Source organism: Rutidosis leptorrhynchoides, chromosome 1, assembly GCF_046630445.1.
Source record: "Rutidosis leptorrhynchoides isolate AG116_Rl617_1_P2 chromosome 1, CSIRO_AGI_Rlap_v1, whole genome shotgun sequence".
In the NCBI taxonomy this organism is placed as follows: Eukaryota; Viridiplantae; Streptophyta; class Magnoliopsida; order Asterales; family Asteraceae; genus Rutidosis; species Rutidosis leptorrhynchoides.
Genome location: NC_092333.1, coordinates 6649519 through 6671086, shown reverse-complemented (window position 1 = coordinate 6671086; position 21568 = coordinate 6649519). Strand labels below are relative to the sequence as shown.

Here is a 21568-nt window from a genome sequence, read left to right as displayed (position 1 = left end):
AATTCAAAGTACCATTTGCAAAAACGTTATGACGAAAATATTGAGAACCGCAGCAATGCGCGGGCTTCCGAATCTAGTTTCTAAAAAAAAACAAATATTACAGATTCTTTTACAGTTATATATACACACATATATAATAATATAACATATACATATACATATACATATATAATAATATAACATCTATATACTTATATAAAAAAGAGTTTGTTAAAGCATAGTTGTCAACATGAGAGTAATTATAGGGAATGATGACAAGTGGATTTTACACATGTCAATTTCTCAAATTTTCTAATTACAATTAATCTATAATTAACAAATAAATAAATAGAAAACATTAACTGAAAATAGGATTAATAAAATAAATCAAATAAAATAAATAAATATAAATATTGAATATATAGATTAAAAAAAGAACGTATATACTGAAGAGTTTGTCAAACAAAAACTTATCTCACTTTTACCATAACTATATAAGTTAGTTTTTACCTCACTTTTTGTAATGTTTGTTTTTGTTATCAATATATAGTTATCGAAAAACAGTAGTTCGATATAAAACCCTTTTTTTAGCTGCCGTGCATCGGCTCAAAACTAGTATACATGTATACAATCTTTGCTTTAATCGACCTGTTTAATTAACTCCTTTTTCCATTTCCATTTCCATTTCAAATTAAACCTATAGAAGAAAGAATTCGTTTTCGTTCCGATCCAGCCTTTCACTTGATTCGATTCCTTTCGTAAGTTCCGTTTTCAACTTCTAGGGTTTTTAATTTTCACTTACTTTCACTCTTATCTTTTCAATTTCGTTACTCGGTATGTGTATGTACATGTATACATATACATATATGTGTCTATATGTATACCTGTAAGTTTTGTTTTATCAAAACCTTACATTTATGCTTTGATTAAGTACTGTTTGTTTTGCTCGTTTTTGTTTGATTGAAGATTTTAGGTTAAAGTATGAGCATCAAGAGTCCTGGTGAAGAGGAAAAAAGCTACAGACATTTTGCAGCAGAGGTGTTGTATTAAGAGTGTTGTATTTCCATGGGAGATGGAGGTGTTGCATGTGTGCATTCCCTGCGATTCGACACATTTTGCAGCGGTAGTGATGGTAGTAAATTTAATATTAAAGTTACAGAAGATAATGTGAAGATGAAGAAGTTTGTTAGAAGAGAAAAGCTTCCTTTAAAAACCAGTGAAAAAGCTAAATTTAATTTCAAAGTTAAAGAAGATAATATGAAGATGAAGAAGTTTGTTAGAAGAAAAAAGCTTCCTTTTAAAACCTGCGAAAAACCGTGTAATGTTAACGATAACGATAGTTTAAGCGGTGAGTATTATGTAGATGATAGAGATGGATATGATAGAGGCTATGGGAATGGGCACAGTAATCACAAGGATGAAGTAGAAGAAGGTGAATTGGGCTGCTGGGAGAATGATGACGATCGCGTTGTTAATAAACCGAAAAGGTCTGAAATTAAGAGCGAATTTGAGAGGGGCGAGTCTGTGATGGATAGGTGGAGAAGCAGGGATGTTGAGAAAGGTAAGTTTGTTTCTGGAAAATGGCGAAAAGGTGGTGAATATTCAAATTGGAGATGGAAATTTGAGAATTCTGGAGGTAAAGATGAAGGGGAGAAAGGTGAATTTATTCCGAACAGATGGCACGGTAGAGAAGACAATGGTGGTTATACGAAAATGAGACCACCTGATTCTGGGAAGAAGAAGAAAGTATGGAAAGCGAAAAAGCGGTTTTCTGGTAAGAATTTAGATGAAAAAAATGGGTATCAGTTCAAGAAAAAGTCTGCTAGGTGGCAAAGTAACAACAGAGAGAGAACTCGTAGGATTAGTTCAAAAATAGTAGACGAAAAAGGGATGATGGTAAAGGAAGAATTTAACAATGGCGAAAGGGATGATGTTATAGGATACCGTTTGAAACGACACAGCGTTCATACGAATAGCAGCGACAGAAAATACCATGGTGAGGTTAATGATTACACACCGTATAAAAGCAGGAAAATTTCTAAGGATGGCAGCCGGGCTGCATACAACACGGATCACTCTTACAAGAATTCGTCATATACTTGGAATATTTCATCAGAAAGGTCTAGAAACTGTGAATCTCCACTGTCTTCTAGGCCGTCTTATGACAAGCATAAAAATAGTAGTCCACATCATCCTGACCGGGGACCACGTGACCGGGCCCGCCAGTACGATAACCGTGATTATGACCACAGGAGCCCAGCTCCCCGTGATAAGTCCCCTTATGGTCGAAAAGGTTATCATGATTACAGAACTCGAAGTTCGAGCTATTCGGAACGATCCCCACGTGAGCAAGCCCGTGGTAATAATGATCTTAGGGAGCGAACTCCAAATATCCCGGAATGTTCTCCTCACAATCGTGATAGGGCAAGTAATTACCAGAAAACCGGTTTGGCTGAAAAACGGATGAGTCATTATGATAGTCAAAGCCAAGAAGAGAAAGTGAATCTAAGGGACCCACAAATTGCGGTTAAAGAATCTGAAATGAAAAGGACTCTAGTCACCTGTGTTATATCTGCTGAGAATAATGCTCATAAAGAAGACGAAAAGCCAGCTCAGGAGTTTAATGGAGTTGGCGAGGACCTTCTTTCTATGGAAGAAGACATGGATATATGTGATACCCCACCGCATGTTCCCGAGGCGGAGACATCAGTTACAACTTCTGGAAAATGGTATTACTTGGACCATCTTGGTGTAGAACAGGGACCGTCTAAACTATGTGATCTGAAGATACTTGTGGAAGGGGGTGCTCTTGTCTCAGACCACTTGATCAAACACTTGGACAGTCAAAGATGGGTAACTGTTGAAAACGCAGTTTCTCCAGTAGCGACACCTAATCTACCTTGCAGCTTTCTTGACTCTGTTACCGAGTTGGTTAGTCCCCCTGAAGCTCCTGGAAATTTGATAGTGGATGTGGGTGAGTTTGCTTCAATTAGAAATTTGGTATGTGAAGATGCGTTGGCTGTTTCTGCAGAAACAAGTAATGATCAAGAATGTCTACAAGATCTTCGAATTGATGAAAGAGTTGAAGCACTTTTTGACGAGGTTCACAATATTCCAGGAAGAGAACTTGAGACTGTTACTGGTAATTGATCTTTTCATGTACCTCGTCCATTCATCAAAATTCATGTACGTTTATACCTGGCAATTGAGACCCATTCTCTCAAATTTGGGTCAACTGGGTCTTTAAAAAAATTATGCCCCACAATGTAAACTAAAACTTAAAAAAGGTCCAATGAGTTTTTCTTCAACCTATTGGATCTTATACGAAATATAAAAGAACGGGTCAAATGGGTATCAAATCCTAAAGTTAAATAAATAGAGACGGGTCTAATGGTTTTTGTGAATGGGTCAAATGGGTCAAGCATAACGAGTTTCATCCGTCAATCATTTATGAAAGCATTAATGATTTTATCAATTATTATGTATATAAATATAAATATTTTCTTATATATATAATAAATAATAATAAATATTAAATATAAATATTAATAATAATAATAATAATAATAATAATAATAATATAATAAATGTAATAAATCAAATGTAAGTCTAAATGTAATAAATCAAATGTAAAAGTCTATGACCTGTTTGGACCTTTTTGACCCATTTGACCCGTTTTGACCTGTTACCACTTACCCAAACTGACCCAACCTGACCCGTTTGGACCCGTTTAAAATTAATACCCGTTTGACTCATGACCCATTTCAACCCAAAACTGTTTTGACCCGGTTACCCATACCGACCCAACCTGACCCGTTTTCCAGGTATATATGTTGATATTATTAGGTAGCTCCTCTGGTTTACCGCACTAATATATATTTTTGTATTCATCTGGTATTTAATTTAATATCCTGCAGAAATTCTGCAAATGACATCTGCCCATGATGAGCTGCAGAGATGGGGATACTCTGAAGGTACTGTTTTTATTTTGATGTCATTTAGTGAGGAGTTTTAGTATTCATTCTCTTAGTTGTCATATTAGTTATAATGGCTTCGTCATGACATAAGTAGCATCATATATTTAGGTTTGAAATTGTTTTAGTGGACGTCTGAAGTTTAGTATTAGCCGTAACCTGCTCTTTAAGAATGTATCTAAGTGGACATGACACACATGGTGTAAAAATCAAATTGGTAAAACGTGGATGGGAAAAGATTTAATATATGAGGGCCCCACACGTCTAGCTGATATGCTGCATTTGGAATCACGCGATTATGCTAAGATATAGGTATATTGTCGGCTATACGTGTGTAAGATACCTGACTTGATGATTTTAGGACATAAGGCATTTTTAGTTACGCTTGCAAAAGATACATGTATGTACGCGAGTCAGATCTGCACTTGCTTTTCTATCATTTTTCATGTTATTATGAACACTACAGAGCTGCTGTTCTATACGCATCTTCTGGATACTAGTTATGGTTACATTTATATTAGATACCAAATCTTACCCAAACAGGCGCTGAAAACAATCAAGTAAAGTTAGAAATAGTTAATTTGCTTTTTGGGAAACAAATATGTGATACAAGTATCACTGTAATATTTGAAGGAAGGTTCTGCATTACATCTGTGAATGACTGCAAATTTGAAATTATTCAGGCTTTTAAGTATGTAAGCTGGCTCTATGTTACTTTGCTTAACCATATAAACTATCTAAGCCTTGTCTGTCTTTATTCTGAATCTCCAGTTATGACATGAATGTGCCTCTAATACGTATCTTAACATATTCACAGGTTTCGATTATCATCAAGTTGAGGTTGGGAATAATGACAATGTCAAAATGGGTGAGGACATATCTAAAGAAGTTGTTGATATAAGGCCAACTGGATCAACAATTTCTGACAAAGACTATTCACATGAGTTCGATTATACGTGTGACTGGTTTTCTGGCCAGTGGTCATGCAAAGGTGGGGATTGGAAGAGGATTGATGAAACTGCTCAAGATGGATTTTGGAAAAAGAAGTTTGTTCTTACTGATGGCTATCCTCTATGTCATATGCCTAAGTCCGGACATGAAGACCCTCGTATATATCAAAAAGATGAAATATATCATTCTTCTCATGGAGGGCGGCTTGATCTTCCATTTTGGGCTTTTAATCCATTGGATGAGTCCACTGACTACAGGTCAACCCAAACCAAAAATTTTGGTGCAAGGGGGGCCAAAGGAATGATGCTTCCAGTGGTCAGGATAAACGCGTATGTGTCTCCTGTGTTTTCAAAGAATCAAGATCCATGGGCATATGCATGTCGAATAAGAGCTAATGGAAAAGAAAGGTACTCTTCAAGGCCTAATCACCGTTATGGTCCAACTAGTGATTCTAAAAGATCATCAGAGGAAAGTGTTTCTCAAAGGGAAAGTACTACTCTTGAACATGTTAATCAATATGTCTCCTCGAAGAGAATCATGCCCGTTAGTATGCCAAAGGATCAGCTTTCAACTAAAGATGACCTGCAGTTACATCTTGGCGACTGGTATTATCTTGATGGTGCTGGTCATGAACGGGGCCCATTGTCATACTCGGATGTCCAAGTGTTGGCCGATCAAGGTATCATCCAGAAACAAAGTAGTGTTTTCAGGAAGTTTGATAAACTGTGGGTCCCGGTTACCTCTGCATCAGATGGCACGAAAAAGATTGATGATGAGAACTCTAGATCAAGTTCATTTAACAGTATGCATCCTCAGTTTATTGGTTATACTAGAGGAAAGCTTCATGAATTAATTATGAAATCATACAAAAGTCGGGAGTTTGCTGCAGCCGTAAATGAAGTTTTGGATCCATGGATCAACCTGAGACAGCCAAGGAAAGAAATAGAGAAGAACTTATTTATTCCAGCTGTCACTAATAAACTCACAAGATCAGGTATTATTAACAACTGTTTTGAATCTCCATGCATTTTTTTTCCTGTCTCTACTTTTGCTATATGTAATAATGCCATCCTATTCAGTTTGTAAATGATATTATACTTGTTCATATAGTCCTCAAAACTTCATATCATTTTTGACTACAGATCAAGTTAGCAAAAATTATGAATTGGAAGATGACATATCTACTTTGGAAAAGAATGAAATATCGTTTGATGATTTATGTGGTGACACCACTTTCTGCAAAGAAAGTAGCACGTGTTCTGTGGCGGAGAATGAAAGTTGGGGTCCATTAAATGGACATGTGTTGGCACGTGTTTTTCATTTTCTTAGAACCGATTTAAAATCCCTTGTCTATGCCAATTTAACTTGTAAGCACTGGAGATCCGTTATGAGCTTCTACAAAGATATCTCCAGACAGGCTGACTTGTCATCGGTCTCTAATTGCATCGACTCAATGATGCAAAACATAATGGTCAGTTGCTCTTTTCATCTACTTTTAATGTTTTATTTGGTAATGTTATAATATATACTATCATGTTTCTTTCTTGCAGAATGGTTATAATAAAGAGAGAATTACTTCCTTGGTTGTACGTGGGTGCACGAAAATAACTCCCACCATGCTTGAAGATATTATTAGGTTGTTCCCCAGTTTATCATCTATAGATATCAGAGGCTGCAGCCAGTTTGAAGACTTGGTTCCTAAATTTCCGAATGTCACATGGGTCAGAACCCGGGCTTCACAGTCAACCATGACGAACAATCGGCTGACTGAAAGAAGAGTGATTGATAGTCACGTGGAGGATTCTAGCGGGCTTAGAGACTATTTTGAAAGTCTGGACAAGAGAGACGCATCAAATCAGTTATTTCGTAGAAGCATGTACAAACGTTCTAAAGTTTTTGATGCCCGAAAATCATCATCCATGCTATCTAGAGATGCTCAATTGAGGCGTTTAGCAATGAAGAAATCTGAAAATGGGTACAAGAGGATGAAACAATTTCTAGCTCTTGGTTTGAAAGAGATCATGAAGGAGAACACGTTTGGATATTTTATTCCCAAAGTAATACACTCCTTCAATATTTTCTCCCTTTTGATACGCACCTGTTACACATTTTTCTATATATACATATTTGTTAATGCCCAGGTTGCTGAAATAGAGAGTAAAATTACAAATGGTTACTATGCTGGTCGGGGTTTGGGGTCCGTGAAAGATGATATCAAGCGAATGTGTCAAGGAGCAATAAGGTAAATCTTGTTTATACTTGTATTTTCTTAATGTTCTCTTTATACTATTTCATTTTTTTTTTTTTTTCACCCGTATAAAACTCGTTACTTCAGAGTTAAAAATAAAGGGGAAGCTAGAGATTTGAATCACATCATCACATTATTTATCCATCTGGCCAAAAGTTTAGAAGATCGTTCCAAGTTTTCTATAGAGAAAGATGCGATGATGAAGAGTTGGAAAGATGACTCACCTCCAGGGTTCGGGTTCAGTTCTGCATTCTCAAAGTCAAAGAAGGTCAACAGAGAAAGAAAGTACAAGAGTATAAGTAGTGTGTCAACTATTAATGGTGGTACTGAACATGGATCTTATGCTTCTGATCGTGAAATTAAAAGGCGTCTATCTAAGTTGAACAAAAAAGCCATGGATTCTGGAAGTGATACATCTGATGACATGTCACGTTCTTCAGAAGAAACAGAGACGGATAATGAGAGTAGTTCATCTGGTACTAACAGTGACATGGGAACACGATTCAATAGTGATGGTTATGTTAGTGCAGATGATGGATTTGATTCCTTTACCGATGATCGTGAATGGGGTGCGCGCATGACTAAAGCGAGCCTCGTTCCACCAGTTACCAGAAAATATGAAGTAATCGATCACTACATTATTGTAACAGATCATGAAAATGTGCAAAGAAAGATGGAAGTCACATTGCCCGAAGACTATTCTGAGAAGCTCGTTGCTCAAAAGAATGGAACTGAAGACGCTGACATGGATTTTCCTGAAGTTAAAGACTATAAACCTAGAAAACAACTTGGAGATGAAGTGATAGAACAAGAAGTTTATGGCATAGATCCATACACTCACAATCTTCTATTGGATTCAATGCCCGAGGAATCGGATTGGCATCTTGATAAACATGTGTTTATTGAAGATGTGCTCCTTCGCATATTGAATAAGCAAGTCAGATCTTTTACAGGCACTGGCAATACACCTATGAAGTATTCATTAAAGCCAGTTATTGAAGATATTTTAAAAATTGCCAAAGAAGACCATGATACACGGACAGCAGAACTTTGTCAGTTTATGCTTAAAGCTATGAGTAGCCGTCCTGATGACAATTATGTTGCTTATAGAAAGGTACGGTTTTACTTGCATCATTACAATGTAAGGTGACAAGATGTCCCGGTTGGGTAACATGTCAAAATAGGTTTCGGGTGAAATTGAATATTTGGTTGGACCACAATATGTTGTTTGAATATCAAACAAGAACCATTGTTTAAGCTTGTGCACTTTCTGTTAATTTAACTTATCTTAAATTTGTAAATTTAGGGGCTTGGTGTTGTTTGTAATAAAGAAGCTGGTTTTACCGAAGATGATTTTGTCGTGGAGTTCTTAGGAGAGGTATGCTACCATTTGATTATAACCTCTTTTGATCATTAAACTTCACTAAATACTTGTTTGTTAAATATGGATTGCATATTTTTAGGTTTATCCTGCTTGGAGATGGTTTGAGAAGCAAGATGGTATTCGTGCTTTACAGAAAGACAGTAAAGAACCAGCACCTGAGTTCTATAACATCTATCTTGAGAGACCAAAGGTATTTTATTGAAGCCAACGAAATGCCATTCACCATATTTACGGTTTGTTGATGTTGTAAACTGTCTTATAATGTTCTTATTTTTCGTTATCAGGGAGATGGCGATGGTTATGACCTGGTTGTAGTTGATGCAATGCATAAAGCCAACTACGCTAGCCGGATATGTCATTCTTGTAGACCAAATTGCGAGGCAAAGTACGTTTTATACATCTAGTTATATATTTTATGTTAAAATTAAAATAAAATAATAAAGATTACTTTTGAAACTAGAAGTGGTTGTTTTGAGTCTTAAGTTGAAGTTAAGTATTGAGTACAGTGTCCCTGGTTTATGTTGAGATCAGAGTAACTGCTGTTGATGGTCAGTATCAAATTGGGATCTATAGCGTGCGGCCTATTGTATATGGAGAAGAAGTTACTTTTGATTACAACTCTGTTACGGAGGTTTGTATCTGCCTAACTTAGCTGTCAAAATATTTTTCATTTTTATGATGTTGAAAGTCAGTGTTTTTTAATTTTTTTATTATTATGTTTATATCAAATATCAATAGAGTAAAGAAGAGTACGAGGCATCTGTTTGTTTATGTGGGAGCCAAGTTTGCCGAGGGAGCTTTTTGAATCTGACTGGTGAAGGGGCTTTTCAAAAAGTAAGTTTCGTGAGGCTTTCATTTCTTGACATGACATGTAGAATGATGCTTTGATTTTTTTTTTTTTTTTTTAATTATTATTATTATTATTATTATTGTTGGACCAATCTTGACATAAAGTAATAGTTAGAGGTTTATTTTGTGAAATTATATCTCAAATGGATTTGAGGAGGTGGAACATGTGAACGGATAACAAGTGGGCTAGCCGTTATTGTTTTCAATTTTGCTTCTTCCTTGACTTTTCTACTTTATTCTAGACTTGACTATCCTAGATGATTCTAGACTTGGTTATCCTAGATTATTCTAGACTAGACTTGATTAACTTAATGGATAAGGTTAATCAACTATAAATAGGGATGTAATAAGGAGATTGTAATAAGAGTTTTTCTATAATTGGAGAAGGATTTCCAATAAGTTCTTGTTCTTATATTTTACTATTCTGTCTTCATAATCTGGTACCAAATTTCTTCAATTGGTATCAGAGCTGAGTTACAAAAGGGATCGTGTTGTTGATCAAAAGGACTAGATCAATCACCAGATTCTAAGACAGAAAAATACGAGCGTCGATCGAAGACCAGATTCATGGGGGATATTATCAATACCTCGGATGCAATCAAGGATACCAGCCATCTTACGTTCCAGTGCCCTATCCTAACTGCGACCAATTATCCCATCTGGTCGCTTAGGATCAAAGCGATTTTTAAGGCACATGGAATCTGGGAATCAATTGAACCTGGAACTGATGTCGATCAGAAAAAGGATAATGCTGCAATCGCTTATCTGTATCAGTCTTTACCTGAAGACTTGATTCTTCAAGTTGCAAGTTGCACCCATGCGAAGGAAATCTGGGATGCAATCAAGACCCGTCACCTTGGAGTTGAACGAGTAATGGAGGCTAGGCTTCAAACTCTTAAAGCTGAATTTGAAGCAGCAAGAATGAAAGATAACGAAAAAATTGATGATTTTGCAGCAAAACTTTCTGGAATTGCCTCAAAATCAGCTGCACTTGGAACCGTCATTGAGGAAACCACGTTGGTGAGAAAAATATTAACTGCCATACCAGAAAAATTCTTAAATATGGCAGCCACTATCGAACAACTGGTTGATCTCAAAACGGTGAAATTCCAGGAAGTTGTGGGTAGGCTAAAAGCTTACGAAGAACGAACCAGTCTAAAGACTACAAATAACAGCCATGACCAACTTCTGTTGTCCTATGAAGGATGGGACTCAAGAAAGAAAAGGGAAAACAACTTTGGTCAAGGTCGAGGGAATGGCCAATACACCCGGGGTAGGGGCCGAGGTCGTGGACAGTTTGGTGGTCGAGGAAGGGGTTCAGGCCGCGGACAAAACTTTTTTGCTGGTAGACAAACAACTGAAAACTTAACTAAAGATCGATCCAAGCTGCAGTGTTTTCGATGTGATGCATTTGGACACTTCTCATCGGATTGTCCAACACGAAAGAAAAGAGAACAAGCAAATTTGACTCAAGCTAGATCAACCGAACTACCAGTGGCTAATGATGACAGACCTGCACTATTGATGTCCGTAGCCAATCAAAGAAGCGAGAAGGAAATAATTCATCTAAGTGAAAAGAAGGTTTTTCCAGCAAAGTATGAGTCACATGATGGTGGAGAAAACATGTGGTACTTAGATACTGGAGCAACAAACCACATGACAGGAAACAAAGGACTGTTTTCAAAACTTGATACGGATATTGGTGGTACAGTGAGATTTGGGGATAACTCGTGTGTGGATATAGAAGGAAGAGGATCTATTCTTTTAACATGTAAGAATGGTGAACAACGTTTGTTGACCGACATACTTTATATCCCATACTTAAAGACTAACATATTTAGTCTTGGGCAAGCTGAAGAAGGGGGTTGTGTAATCTTGATCAAACATGGTTTCTTATATATGTTTGAGGTAGATGGATCGCTGCTAATGAAGGTTCAAAGGTCCCCTAATCGGTTGTATAAAATTAATCTAGAGGTTGGGACACCAATCTGTTTACATGCCAAGATTGATGATCCAGCATGGTTGTGGCATGCCCGTCTCGGTCATGTGAACTTTGATACAATAAAGCAGCTAGGGACCAACAATCTAGTGGATGGAGTGCCGGTTATTGATCACCCTACGCAGATGTGTGAAGCATGTTTAGCAGGGAAACATTCACGACAAAGTTTTCCTGTCCAGACGACTTTTAGAGCCCAAAATCCACTGGAACAGGTTTATGCAGACCTGTGCGGACCCATATCCCCTGCCACCCAAGCGGGAAACAAGTACGTTATGCTGATTGTTGATGATCACAGCAGGTTTATGTGGGCTTTCATGTTAAAAACCAAAGGAGAGGCATTTGAGCAATTCAAGAAATTCAAGGCGATTGCTGAAAATCAATATGGAAGGAAAATAAAGGTCCTTAGAACTGATCGGGGAGGAGAATTTACATCCAACGAGTTCAATCAATATTGTGATTATGCTGGAATCACAAGACAGTTGACTGCACCTTACACGCCACAGCAGAATGGTATCGTTGAAAGGCGAAATCGAACAGTGATGAGCACAACAAGGAGTATTCTTAAAGCAATGAATATGCCACAAAGTTTCTGGGCTGAAGCAGTACGTCACTCGGTTTATATTCTAAACAGGTTGCCCACGAAGATTCTGAAAAATCAAACACCATATGAGGCTTTAAAAGGAAGAAGACCAAATCTTGATCATTTACGGGTGTTTGGATGTGTTGGATATGTGAAAGTACCTTCAGATCAAGTAAAAAAACTTGATGACAGAAGTATTCCTATGGTTTATTTAGGAACTGAACCAGGAACTAAGGCACATCGTATGTATGATCTCGAGAAGATGAAAATAGTAATCAGTCGAGATGTGGAATTTGATGAAGCACGCAAATGGGATTGGCATTCCGGAGTAGAATACAATCAAGAACCTAATCACAAAGGAGAATTCGTGATACATATAAACCCCGGTGAAGTTTTCTCGGCTGATCAAAATTCCGAAAATGGGCCTACTGAACCAGGCAGCCCAAGCAGCTCATATAGCCCACAAAGCAGCAACTCCTCAAGTCAAGGAAGATTGACCAATGAGGAAAGCATAACCCATTCTGATGTTAGCAGTCCTGAAACAACAGTAAAACAACGAGGACCTATGTTGTCTCGTCTCCCGACAGATACAGTCAATGAGTCAGATCCATCTATGGCAGAAGAGGAGACATATGATGATACACCACCACGAGGTTGGAAAAATCAAAGTGATATATATGATCTTCTTCTTACTGAAGGAGAACCAACAAATTTCAGGGAAGCTACAAGATATAAAGAATGGCAGCAAGCTATGGAAGGTGAAATAGCTTCCATTGAAAGGAATAATACTTGGGAGTTAATGGATCTACCCCAAGGACACCGACCTATTGGACTAAAATGGGTATACAAAATTAAAAGGGATGCAAAAGGAAATGTCGCACGACATAAAGCACGGCTAGTTGCCAAAGGCTACATCCCGACACATGGTGTAGACTTTGACGAGGTATTCGCACCCGTAGCTAGACTTGAGACTGTTAGACTTATTCTAGCTTTGGCAGCCCAAAGAGGGTGAGATGTTCATCACCTAGATGTTAAAACAGCATTTCTACACGGTGACCTCAAGGAAGAAGTCTTCGTATCTCAACCGGAAGGTTTTGTGATAAAGGGGAAGGAACAAAAGGTGTACAGACTGTCAAAGGCTCTCTATGGCCTGAAGCAAGCCCCACGTGCTTGGAATACAAAATTAGATGGAGTTCTAAAGGAATATGGATTTCGAAGGTGTAAGCTTGAACAAGCTGTATACACAAAAAGAACACAAGAAGGATCACTTTTGGTAGGAATTTATGTTGATGATTTGATTGTAACGGGTAATAACCTGGAGAAAATCAAACAATTCAAAAGGCAAATGGAAGATAAATTCGAGATGAGTGATCTGGGCTTACTTTCTTATTATCTCGGACTCGAAGTAATACAAGGCATAGATGGAATAAAAATTCATCAATCAAGATATGCTAAAAGAATCCTAGAGGAAGCAGGAATGTGGGAGTGCAATTCCACCAAATATCCAATGGGACCAGGTGTGAAGTTGATGAAAGATGATGGCAGCAAATGTGTTGATGCAACTGAATACCGGAAAACAATTGGATGCCTTCGGTATTTAACTCATACACGGCCGGATCTTGCATACTCGGTGGGATATGCAAGTAGGTATATGCAAACTCCTAAAATTACTCATCTTCAAGCTGTTAAGCAAATTCTCAGGTACTTGAAAGGTACAGTAGACCTGGGTATTCACTATCGAAGGAATGGTAGCAATAACCTACTTGGATTTAGTGACAGCAGCTTCTCGGTGGACCCAGATGATGGAAAGGGTACTACTGGATTAGTGTTCTACTTTGATGATGGACCTATTGCTTGGAATTCACAAAAACAACAAACAGTGGCCTTATCATCCTGCGAAGCAGAATTTATGGCTGCTACTGCAGCAGCTTGTCAAGCAATATGGTTAAGGGGACTCTTAGCTGGAATAACTGGAAGAAAAGAAGAACAAGTCGTGATCAAAGTTGATAATAAGTCAGCAATATCATTGATGAAAAATCCGGTATTTCATGGAAGAAGTAAGCATATCGACACACGGTATCATTTCATACGAGAATGTGTTGAAATGGAGAAGATTAAAGTTGAACACATCAGCTGGGATCAGCAACGGGCTGATATTCTTACAAAAGCATTGCCGAAGTTAAAGTTTGCTGAAATGAGAGAGATTCTTGGGGTTCAAAGGATTGAAGACTCAAAGAAATAAATGATTACTCAAGGTCAAGATTGGGGGGGTCATTGTTGGACCAATCTTGACATAAAGTAATAGTTAGAGGTTTATTTTGTGAAATTATATCTCAAATGGATTTGAGGAGGTGGAACATGTGAACGGATAACAAGTGGGCTAGCCGTCATTGTTTTCAATTTTGCTTCTTCCTTGACTTTTCTACTTTATTCTAGACTTGACTATCCTAGATGATTCTAGACTTGGTTATCCTAGATTATTCTAGACTAGACTTGATTAACTTAATGGATAAGGTTAATCAACTATAAATAGGGATGTAATAAGGAGATTGTAATAAGAGTTTTTCTATAATTGGAGAAGGATTTCCAATAAGTTCTTGTTCTTATATTTTACTATTCTGTCTTCATAATCTGGTACCAAATTTCTTCAATTATTATTATTATTATTATTATTTGTGGTTTGTTCTCCTAGGTACTTAAAGAATGCCATGGTATTTTAAATCGACATCAGTTGATGCTGGAGGCCTGTGAATTAAATTCCGTATCGGAAGATGATTATATTGAATTGAGTAAAGCAGGACTTGGTAGTTGTTTGCTTAGTGGGTTACCTGATTGGCTCGTTGCATACTCTGCACGTGTGGTACGACCTTTTTATCTTACTTGTCAGTAGATGTGGGATTATAACTTTCAAATGTGTTAATTTGACCTATACTATAAATGAACAGATACAATACAAACGATATTTGTTTTGATTTGTTAGTCACCACTCACCCGGCCTGACCCATCAATATTGGCGACCTCTACTTGTTAGCAAGTGGAATATTCTTGATATACAAGAACTTGAAGTTCTAACTTCCAGTTCTATTGCAGGTAAGGTTTATCCATTTTGAAAGAACTAAGCTTCCGGAGGTTATTTTAACTCATAATTTGGAAGAAAAGAGTAAATATTGTACAGATATATGCATGGAAACTGAGAAAAACGAAGCTGAAATTCAGGTAAAATAGGAGTACCGCAGCATTCATTAGTTGCTTCTTTCATAATCATTTTTCTTTCACTTATCTCATGACTGCTGTATTGTTCTTGAATCTTGACCGGGACAGGCTGAGGGTGTATTTAACCAAAGAATTCAAAATCTGGCCATTACACTAGACAAGGTAAAATCCTCTTTCTTTCACTTACCTCATGACATGAATCTTCTTGCTTATTTTGTGCTTTAATCTTTGGCTACTTCAAAGTGTTATGTGTGTTTATAGGTGAGATATGTGATGAAAACTGTGTTTGGGGATCCAAAGAGAGCTCCACCATTACTAGAGAAGCTTACTCCTAAACAAGTAGCGTCTTTCATATGGAAAGGTGAAGGATCATTTGTTGATGAACTTATGCAATGCCTTGCACCTCATCTGGAAGATGAATACCTGAATGAACTCAGGTCCAGCATTCATGCTCACGATCCGTTCTCTTCTGACGATATCCAACGGGACCTTCGAAAATCCCTGATATGGTAAACATCAAACCCCCCCCCCCCCCCCCCCCCCCCCCCCCCCCCCCCCCATGTTACCTCCTTTTCTAGCTGACTTTAATAAATGTGGCAAGATTGGCGTGTTGGCCAAAAGTCAAATTTGGTTTGGGTCAAAGTGTATCAGGTTTCGTTGACCCACATTTTTTTCTTCATTTTATTTAAGTAATGAACAGTATATTCAACTATATTGACAAGAACTATGAAAAATTTTCGAAGGTTGTAAGGATTATAAATTAACTTTTTTCAGGAAGGGCATTATAGATAGACTTATGGTGACTTTAACCAGTCATCCCGCTCCCTTTAAGATTAATTTATTAATTGACCCATTTGATCTGTTTGACCTAATCACAACCATTGATTGATTCCTTGACTATATGGAGCTATCTTTGTCTTTCAGGTTGAGGGATGAGGTCCGAAACCTTCAATGCTCGATAAAATGTCGACACGATGCTGCTGCGGACTTGATACACCTTTATGCTCACACAAAACACTTTTTTAGACTCCAGGTGGGTCCAGTTCCTCAAAAAGATTGACTATGCTTGTTAGCTCAATATGTTCTCATAATTTTGTTTCTAACTCATCTTGTAGGAGTATGAGACCGTAGTATCCGCACCTGTTTATATCAGTCCTCTCGATCTGGGTCCCAAATCTGCTGAAAAATTGGGACCAGGGCTGCATGAATACCGCAAGGCATATGCTAAAAACTACTGCTTAGGGCAGCTGATATATTGGCATAACCAAGCTTATTTAGAGCCAGACATCCACCTCATCAGAGCCAGCAGAGGATGCTTATCATTACCGGAAATTGGATCATTTTATACAAGAACACTGAAACCGTCACCAAATCGAGTTTATGGTCCACGAACTGTCAAATCCATGCTGTCTAGGGTGGTCAGTTATTTTCCTTTTGCCGACACAATACAAGAGAAATCAACACATTTTACAAGTAAAGTTAAAAGTTCAAGTTTTTAATCTGGACATGTTGAATTGTGTTTTCTGTTTTCAGGAGAAGCAGCCCCAAAAGGCATGGCCGAAAGACAAAATATGGTCTTTCAAAAGCTGTCCAAAAGTTTTTGGTAGTCCGATGTTAGATACATTTTTAGACAAGGCTCCTTTAGACAAAGACTTGGTACATTGGTTGAAGCACAGACCGCCTATCTACCAAGCCATGGGAGATCGATAACCACTTTAACTTTCAGAACGTAGTACTAGATTCCATTACCGACTAAGAAGCACTCTGGGCAGGCAAAATCCAGCGTCTTCTTCTATTCTTGTGTACAGTCCCTTTTTGCCCCCTTTTAGGTCTTGTAATTTGTAATTAATTATTGGGTAGGTGAAGAAGTATAATTTTTGGGTATTTACTTCATTGTATGACAAATCGAAAGGGAGGATAAAGAAGATCAAAACAGTTGCAAGTTTTGTCGTCTTGTTAGAGGTCCCCCCCCCCTCCTTTTTTATAGTAGGTTTTGTTAGTTCCCAACTCTCATAGTCAATGGCTTGTGAATATGTCGCTTAATCTTTATGTTTGTGTTGGTCTTTATAATTTTATAGGCATGTCGAGGGTATATAATACTGTCCAACCTTTACTTTTTTTTTTTTTTTTTTTTGCCAAGCACTTTATAAAATGAGAAATAGAACTGAGACGTCTTATTTATTTATTTATTTATTTTTTTTTTTACTTTAGTTTTAGCTCTGACATACGTTTTTTTTTTTTTTTTTTTTTTTTTTTTTTTTTGCCTGTCGCTAGTTTTACAGTACTAGATGTGTGGTATATCAAAACACGCTGAAAATTGGGTTTCAGCTTTCAAACGACAGCAGCAGAATCATTTTCCAGCTTCCGTGAAAAATTGAAAATTGCAACATATACTGTATTACTTATACAGCAGCACGTAAGGCTAATCTACATAATGTAATGTTCTAAGCTATTGAACTCACTTGCAAAAATTTCGCCTTCTTAACATTACTGACGAGCATCAAGGACATTATGCTAGTGACTCTAACAGTTGACAGGAAAGAAACGTTTTTCATTGCGATTACTCTTGTTTAAATAACCCACTTTTCTCTGACTTGGTTTTTTGGTTTTTGTGCCAAGTTTAGATCTAGATCTTGAATCTTTTTTCAATCTTGCTGATCAACTTCCGATCACTTTTTCACACTTAATTTGTTGAACCACCATCTATCAAAGCCACCCTTCTTCACCGGTTTGTAGATCTGGTGCTAGACTCCCTCTCCGACCACCGGCATCTCGTCGGTGGTCCGGATTTACCGCTTTTTGTCGGAATAAACGCAACCTCGATCCGTTTCTTCTCCGGTGATGTCCTTCGCCATTTCTTCTTTCTCCGGTCTCCCACCGACGTCCAGGCGGCGATTCCGAGTGGTTCTCCTCGGGATCTGGGTTTTGGTTGGTTTCTGGGTTGGCTACGGTGTTTCTGGCGTCTATAGGGTCTAATGGGTCTAATGGGTCTCTCACCTCTTCACTTCCTCTCCGATGATCGTGCCGGTTTCTTTCTTGTGATGGTGGTAGGCGGCGAATTCCACCGGAATTCTACTCCCATCTTTGTAAGTTTGGGTTTATGTTTTTGAGGATTTGGTTTGAATTAGTGGGTTTGTGGCTGGCGGTGTTGTTTGTTGAAACCAGGTGTCTTCCGGTGGTCGGAATCCGCCTGTGACCACCATGGGCGTTTGACGGCTGTTAGTGGTGTTTTGTTGCTTTCGGCCGGGGTCTGCTTTTGGTGGTTGTGGGTGGTTCCAAACCAGAGTTGTGGTGGTTGTGAGACGGCTGTGTGAGGTTGCCGACGACGGATGACGTTGTTGGCGGCCTTTTGTGGCTGTCTGGAGCCTAACGGCGGCTGGATTCTGTTGGTGACTGCTGGTGGCAGCTGGCGGGAACCGGCTTCTAGTTTTCGGCTTCCGGTGGATGCGGGTTTATTAATGTCCTCTGAAAATTCGGCGATGATAGCCGGGTCTCTAATGGTTTGACGTCGTAATTTGTATTGTTTGGTTGCCGTTCCGCTATTGTATTCATGCCTCTCCCGTAGTCGAGTCTATTCGGGTGGACTCGATGTCGTTGCCCGCGTGTGTTGACTTTGTCAACCATGGTAAATTGATGTTTTTTGAAGTAGTTCTCACGGGAATCGAGCTTTTAGCGAGCCGAACATGAGTAGCTCACGGGTAGCTCGACGCATTTATAGTCCTATTTATTTTATTTTCTTGGCAAAAAATTGAAAATTTTATAACTAACATTTTCTCGAAAAGAAAAAAGAAAAATAAGAAACGAACGTTGACATGTCTCACAATAAAATGTTACTAACTTTAGAAAAAGACATTCATAAGGGACGTTATGAAAATCACATTTTTGAGATGGCTGACACCTACACTGGTTTTCAATTTTATTTGCCTGCCTTTTTGAATTTCCGGGGGCGAATTTATCGCAGTGGGGTGTTACACTTCCATGAGAGGGATCTCTCTAAAAGCCTTATGCGACAGATGATAAACGAATCTTTTTATGGTCTTCAATCCAACCATCGGACAGAAGTCAGTTAGTGCACTTCGAGAGCAAAACTCGCAAAGACGGAATTACCGTAAGGACAGAACTTCGGAAAAGGGTTAAAACCTTTATCTTTATGCTATTTATTTATTATTATTTTTTTTCATATGTTTACCAATTTACGAGTTTAGATTTAAATATCGTTTTTCTATCAAATACGATATGAAGTCCTAAATATACTTTTGACAGTGATTACAGATTTACAGTTAACGTAAAACTGAGTAAAAACAAACACGTGCAAACTCTCTTTCCTGCCATTTCACCAACCAACAAAAACTCGACATCCATCAAAACTTCCACCCTTCACTACACACCAAAATCATTCACTTGCACAAAATCCGCCATTTTCATCTCTGGACTTTATTACTATACACCAAATTAAATAATGTGTTACGTCGGTAAAGCAACCAAAATCTTCATCTTCCTGATTACAGTTTTACTAATCACTACCTTAATCCTCGTATTCGGCATTTTCCACCGTACCGTACACCCTACATCGCATCAATGCTCCGGCGACTCATGTTATCAATCCGATATCTTTCCTCCACCATCTCCGCCGCCGTTACCGGAATTTACTATTCCGTCCGCTCCCGGCTTCACATTTAATCCGCCGCCTCCGCCGTCTCTATCTCCGTCGCGGCGGCCGCCGTCGTCTGGTTCAAATTCGAATCCATCACCGCCGCCTCCAGCCGTCGCGTCTCTCGCATCACCTCCGCCGCCGGATTTAAGTGATAGTCAAAGTCCGCCTCCGCCGATATCTGTAGTTACGACAGCTCCGCCACCGCCACCAGTGGTTGTGGTAGCTCCTCCGCCACCGGTGGTTGTAGTAGCTCCTCCGCCGGTGTTGAATTCGCCGAGTCAGGTTCCGGTGACCCCAGGTCCAGTGAATTCTTCATAGTGTGATCTGTTATTGAAAAATTATTTATTTATTTTTTCATTTGTTTTAATTTTAACGGTGGAGGAATGGATGGATTTATTAATGATAGTACTCCTCCGTCTTATTGTAACCAGACAAAAAACATACAGTTTTAGGAAATTCCACTAACTTCATTTCTCCACCAATAAAATATCTAATGAAATATCTTTTTTCTTTCTATTTATGGAAATGGACAATTAATTTAGTAACGGAGGGAGTAGCTGTTAATATTTTAATAGAATCACTCTTTTTCCTTATTGATCCACGTGTAAATTGATTATTAATTTAGTTCGAGTAATTCCACTTGGAAAATATTGATTTAATTCTTGATCTGTATTTTTGATTGTATGCGTGATTGTTCGGCCATAACAATATCATACTCCGTAATATTTAGTTAAATCACGTACATTTGTGTGAAAATGTTCGCTTTTTTTGAATAAGTTAATCAGAATAAAATCTCATTAGTTCTACCTATCTAATCTATCATATCACATGCTTTACAATGGTGGTATGTCCCTATATTAATTGTCCACTTTCATGGAGAGAAAAGAAAAAAGATATTTCGGATCTGGAGAGAAAAGAAAGAAGATATTTCGGATCTGAAGAGAGAAGATATTTTATTGGTGGAGAAATAAAGTTAGTGGGATTTTCTAAAACCGTGTGTTTTTTGTCCGGTGACAATAAATATGGGACGGAGTGAGTACTGTTTTAAGGTCATTCACATGCATTCTCACTTATATTATACATTATTGAAGATTCGGGTTATAAAAGTTTAATTCTCATTGTTCATATTAATCTTTCAAATAAAAATGTGTGAGTAATTATTTTATATGTTGGAAAGAGTTCGTAGAAATACTCGTTTGGTTTGGTTTAATAATGTTCATATGTATGGCTTGTTTTTTTTTTTTTTTTTTTTTTTTTTTTTTTGAAAAGGCAATAATGATATTATAGTACTAAATATATATGTAAAGAGAGTATCCACGTTATGTATAAGTACAAGGAAACTACTATCTACTCGCGATGAAAGCTAGGATACACAGGCAATATAGAGACTATAAACAATGTATACAGTTTGTATCCTAACGAAGATTAAGGAACTCGACTTGAAGGCATGAAGAAGCTCTTTAACCAATCCAAATTGTTACTATCCGGTGTCCCTAAGTCAGTGGGATTTAGTAACCATTGAAGCCAATCCTTATGAATCTTTTTCGAACGATTACCAATCCACTCAAACGCTTTAACTTGAATTTTGCATATGGTTTTTGAGGTAGACCACGAATCGCCGTTGAACACTTTGTAGTTTCTATATTTCCAAATAAGATAGCATGTCCTAAATTACACGACAAGTAAAAAGACTAAATTTTTATTAACACTTTGTAGATAGTAGACAATACCCGGACC

General features: G+C 37.9%; 1 protein-coding gene across 3 annotated transcripts; it reads left to right on the top strand.

Moving 5' to 3' along the window:
• The first annotated feature begins 603 nt into the window (after positions 1 to 603).
• On the top strand, positions 604 to 17362 carry LOC139886390 (histone-lysine N-methyltransferase ATXR3-like). 3 transcript variants are annotated; one of them, XM_071870192.1, is made up of 21 exons: positions 604 to 737; positions 946 to 1102; positions 1343 to 3121; positions 3897 to 3953; positions 4771 to 5898; positions 6047 to 6375; positions 6455 to 6961; positions 7046 to 7146; positions 7240 to 8266; positions 8459 to 8530; positions 8616 to 8726; positions 8821 to 8921; positions 9068 to 9167; positions 9275 to 9370; positions 14657 to 14824; positions 15055 to 15180; positions 15286 to 15339; positions 15439 to 15686; positions 16102 to 16210; positions 16293 to 16595; positions 16711 to 17362. In XM_071870192.1, exons 2-21 carry the CDS (start codon positions 1045 to 1047, stop codon positions 16885 to 16887), a joined length of 6651 nt encoding a protein of 2216 aa, XP_071726293.1. In that variant the 5' UTR covers positions 604 to 737; positions 946 to 1044; the 3' UTR covers positions 16888 to 17362. The 3 variants fall into 3 exon arrangements, with proteins under 3 accessions (XP_071726293.1, XP_071726292.1, XP_071726294.1); XM_071870191.1 differs by having other exon boundaries at positions 946 to 3121; XM_071870193.1 differs by lacking the exons at positions 16102 to 16210; positions 16293 to 16595; positions 16711 to 17362 and having other exon boundaries at positions 946 to 3121; positions 15421 to 15510.
• Positions 17363 to 21568: the final 4206 nt, after the last annotated feature.

What these genes read in the sequence shown, in the direction of transcription:
- LOC139886390 (XM_071870191.1), top strand. Translation starts at nt 1,045, where the DNA reads ATGGGAGATGGAGGTGTTGCATGTGTGCATTCCCTGCGATTCGACACA. An exon ending in TCTATCTTGAGAGACCAAAG is followed by an intron (nt 8,727 to 8,820) that starts GTATTTTATTGA and finishes TTTCGTTATCAG; the next exon opens with GGAGATGGCGATGGTTATGA. An exon ending in ATTACAACTCTGTTACGGAG is followed by an intron (nt 9,168 to 9,274) that starts GTTTGTATCTGC and finishes AAATATCAATAG; the next exon opens with AGTAAAGAAGAGTACGAGGC.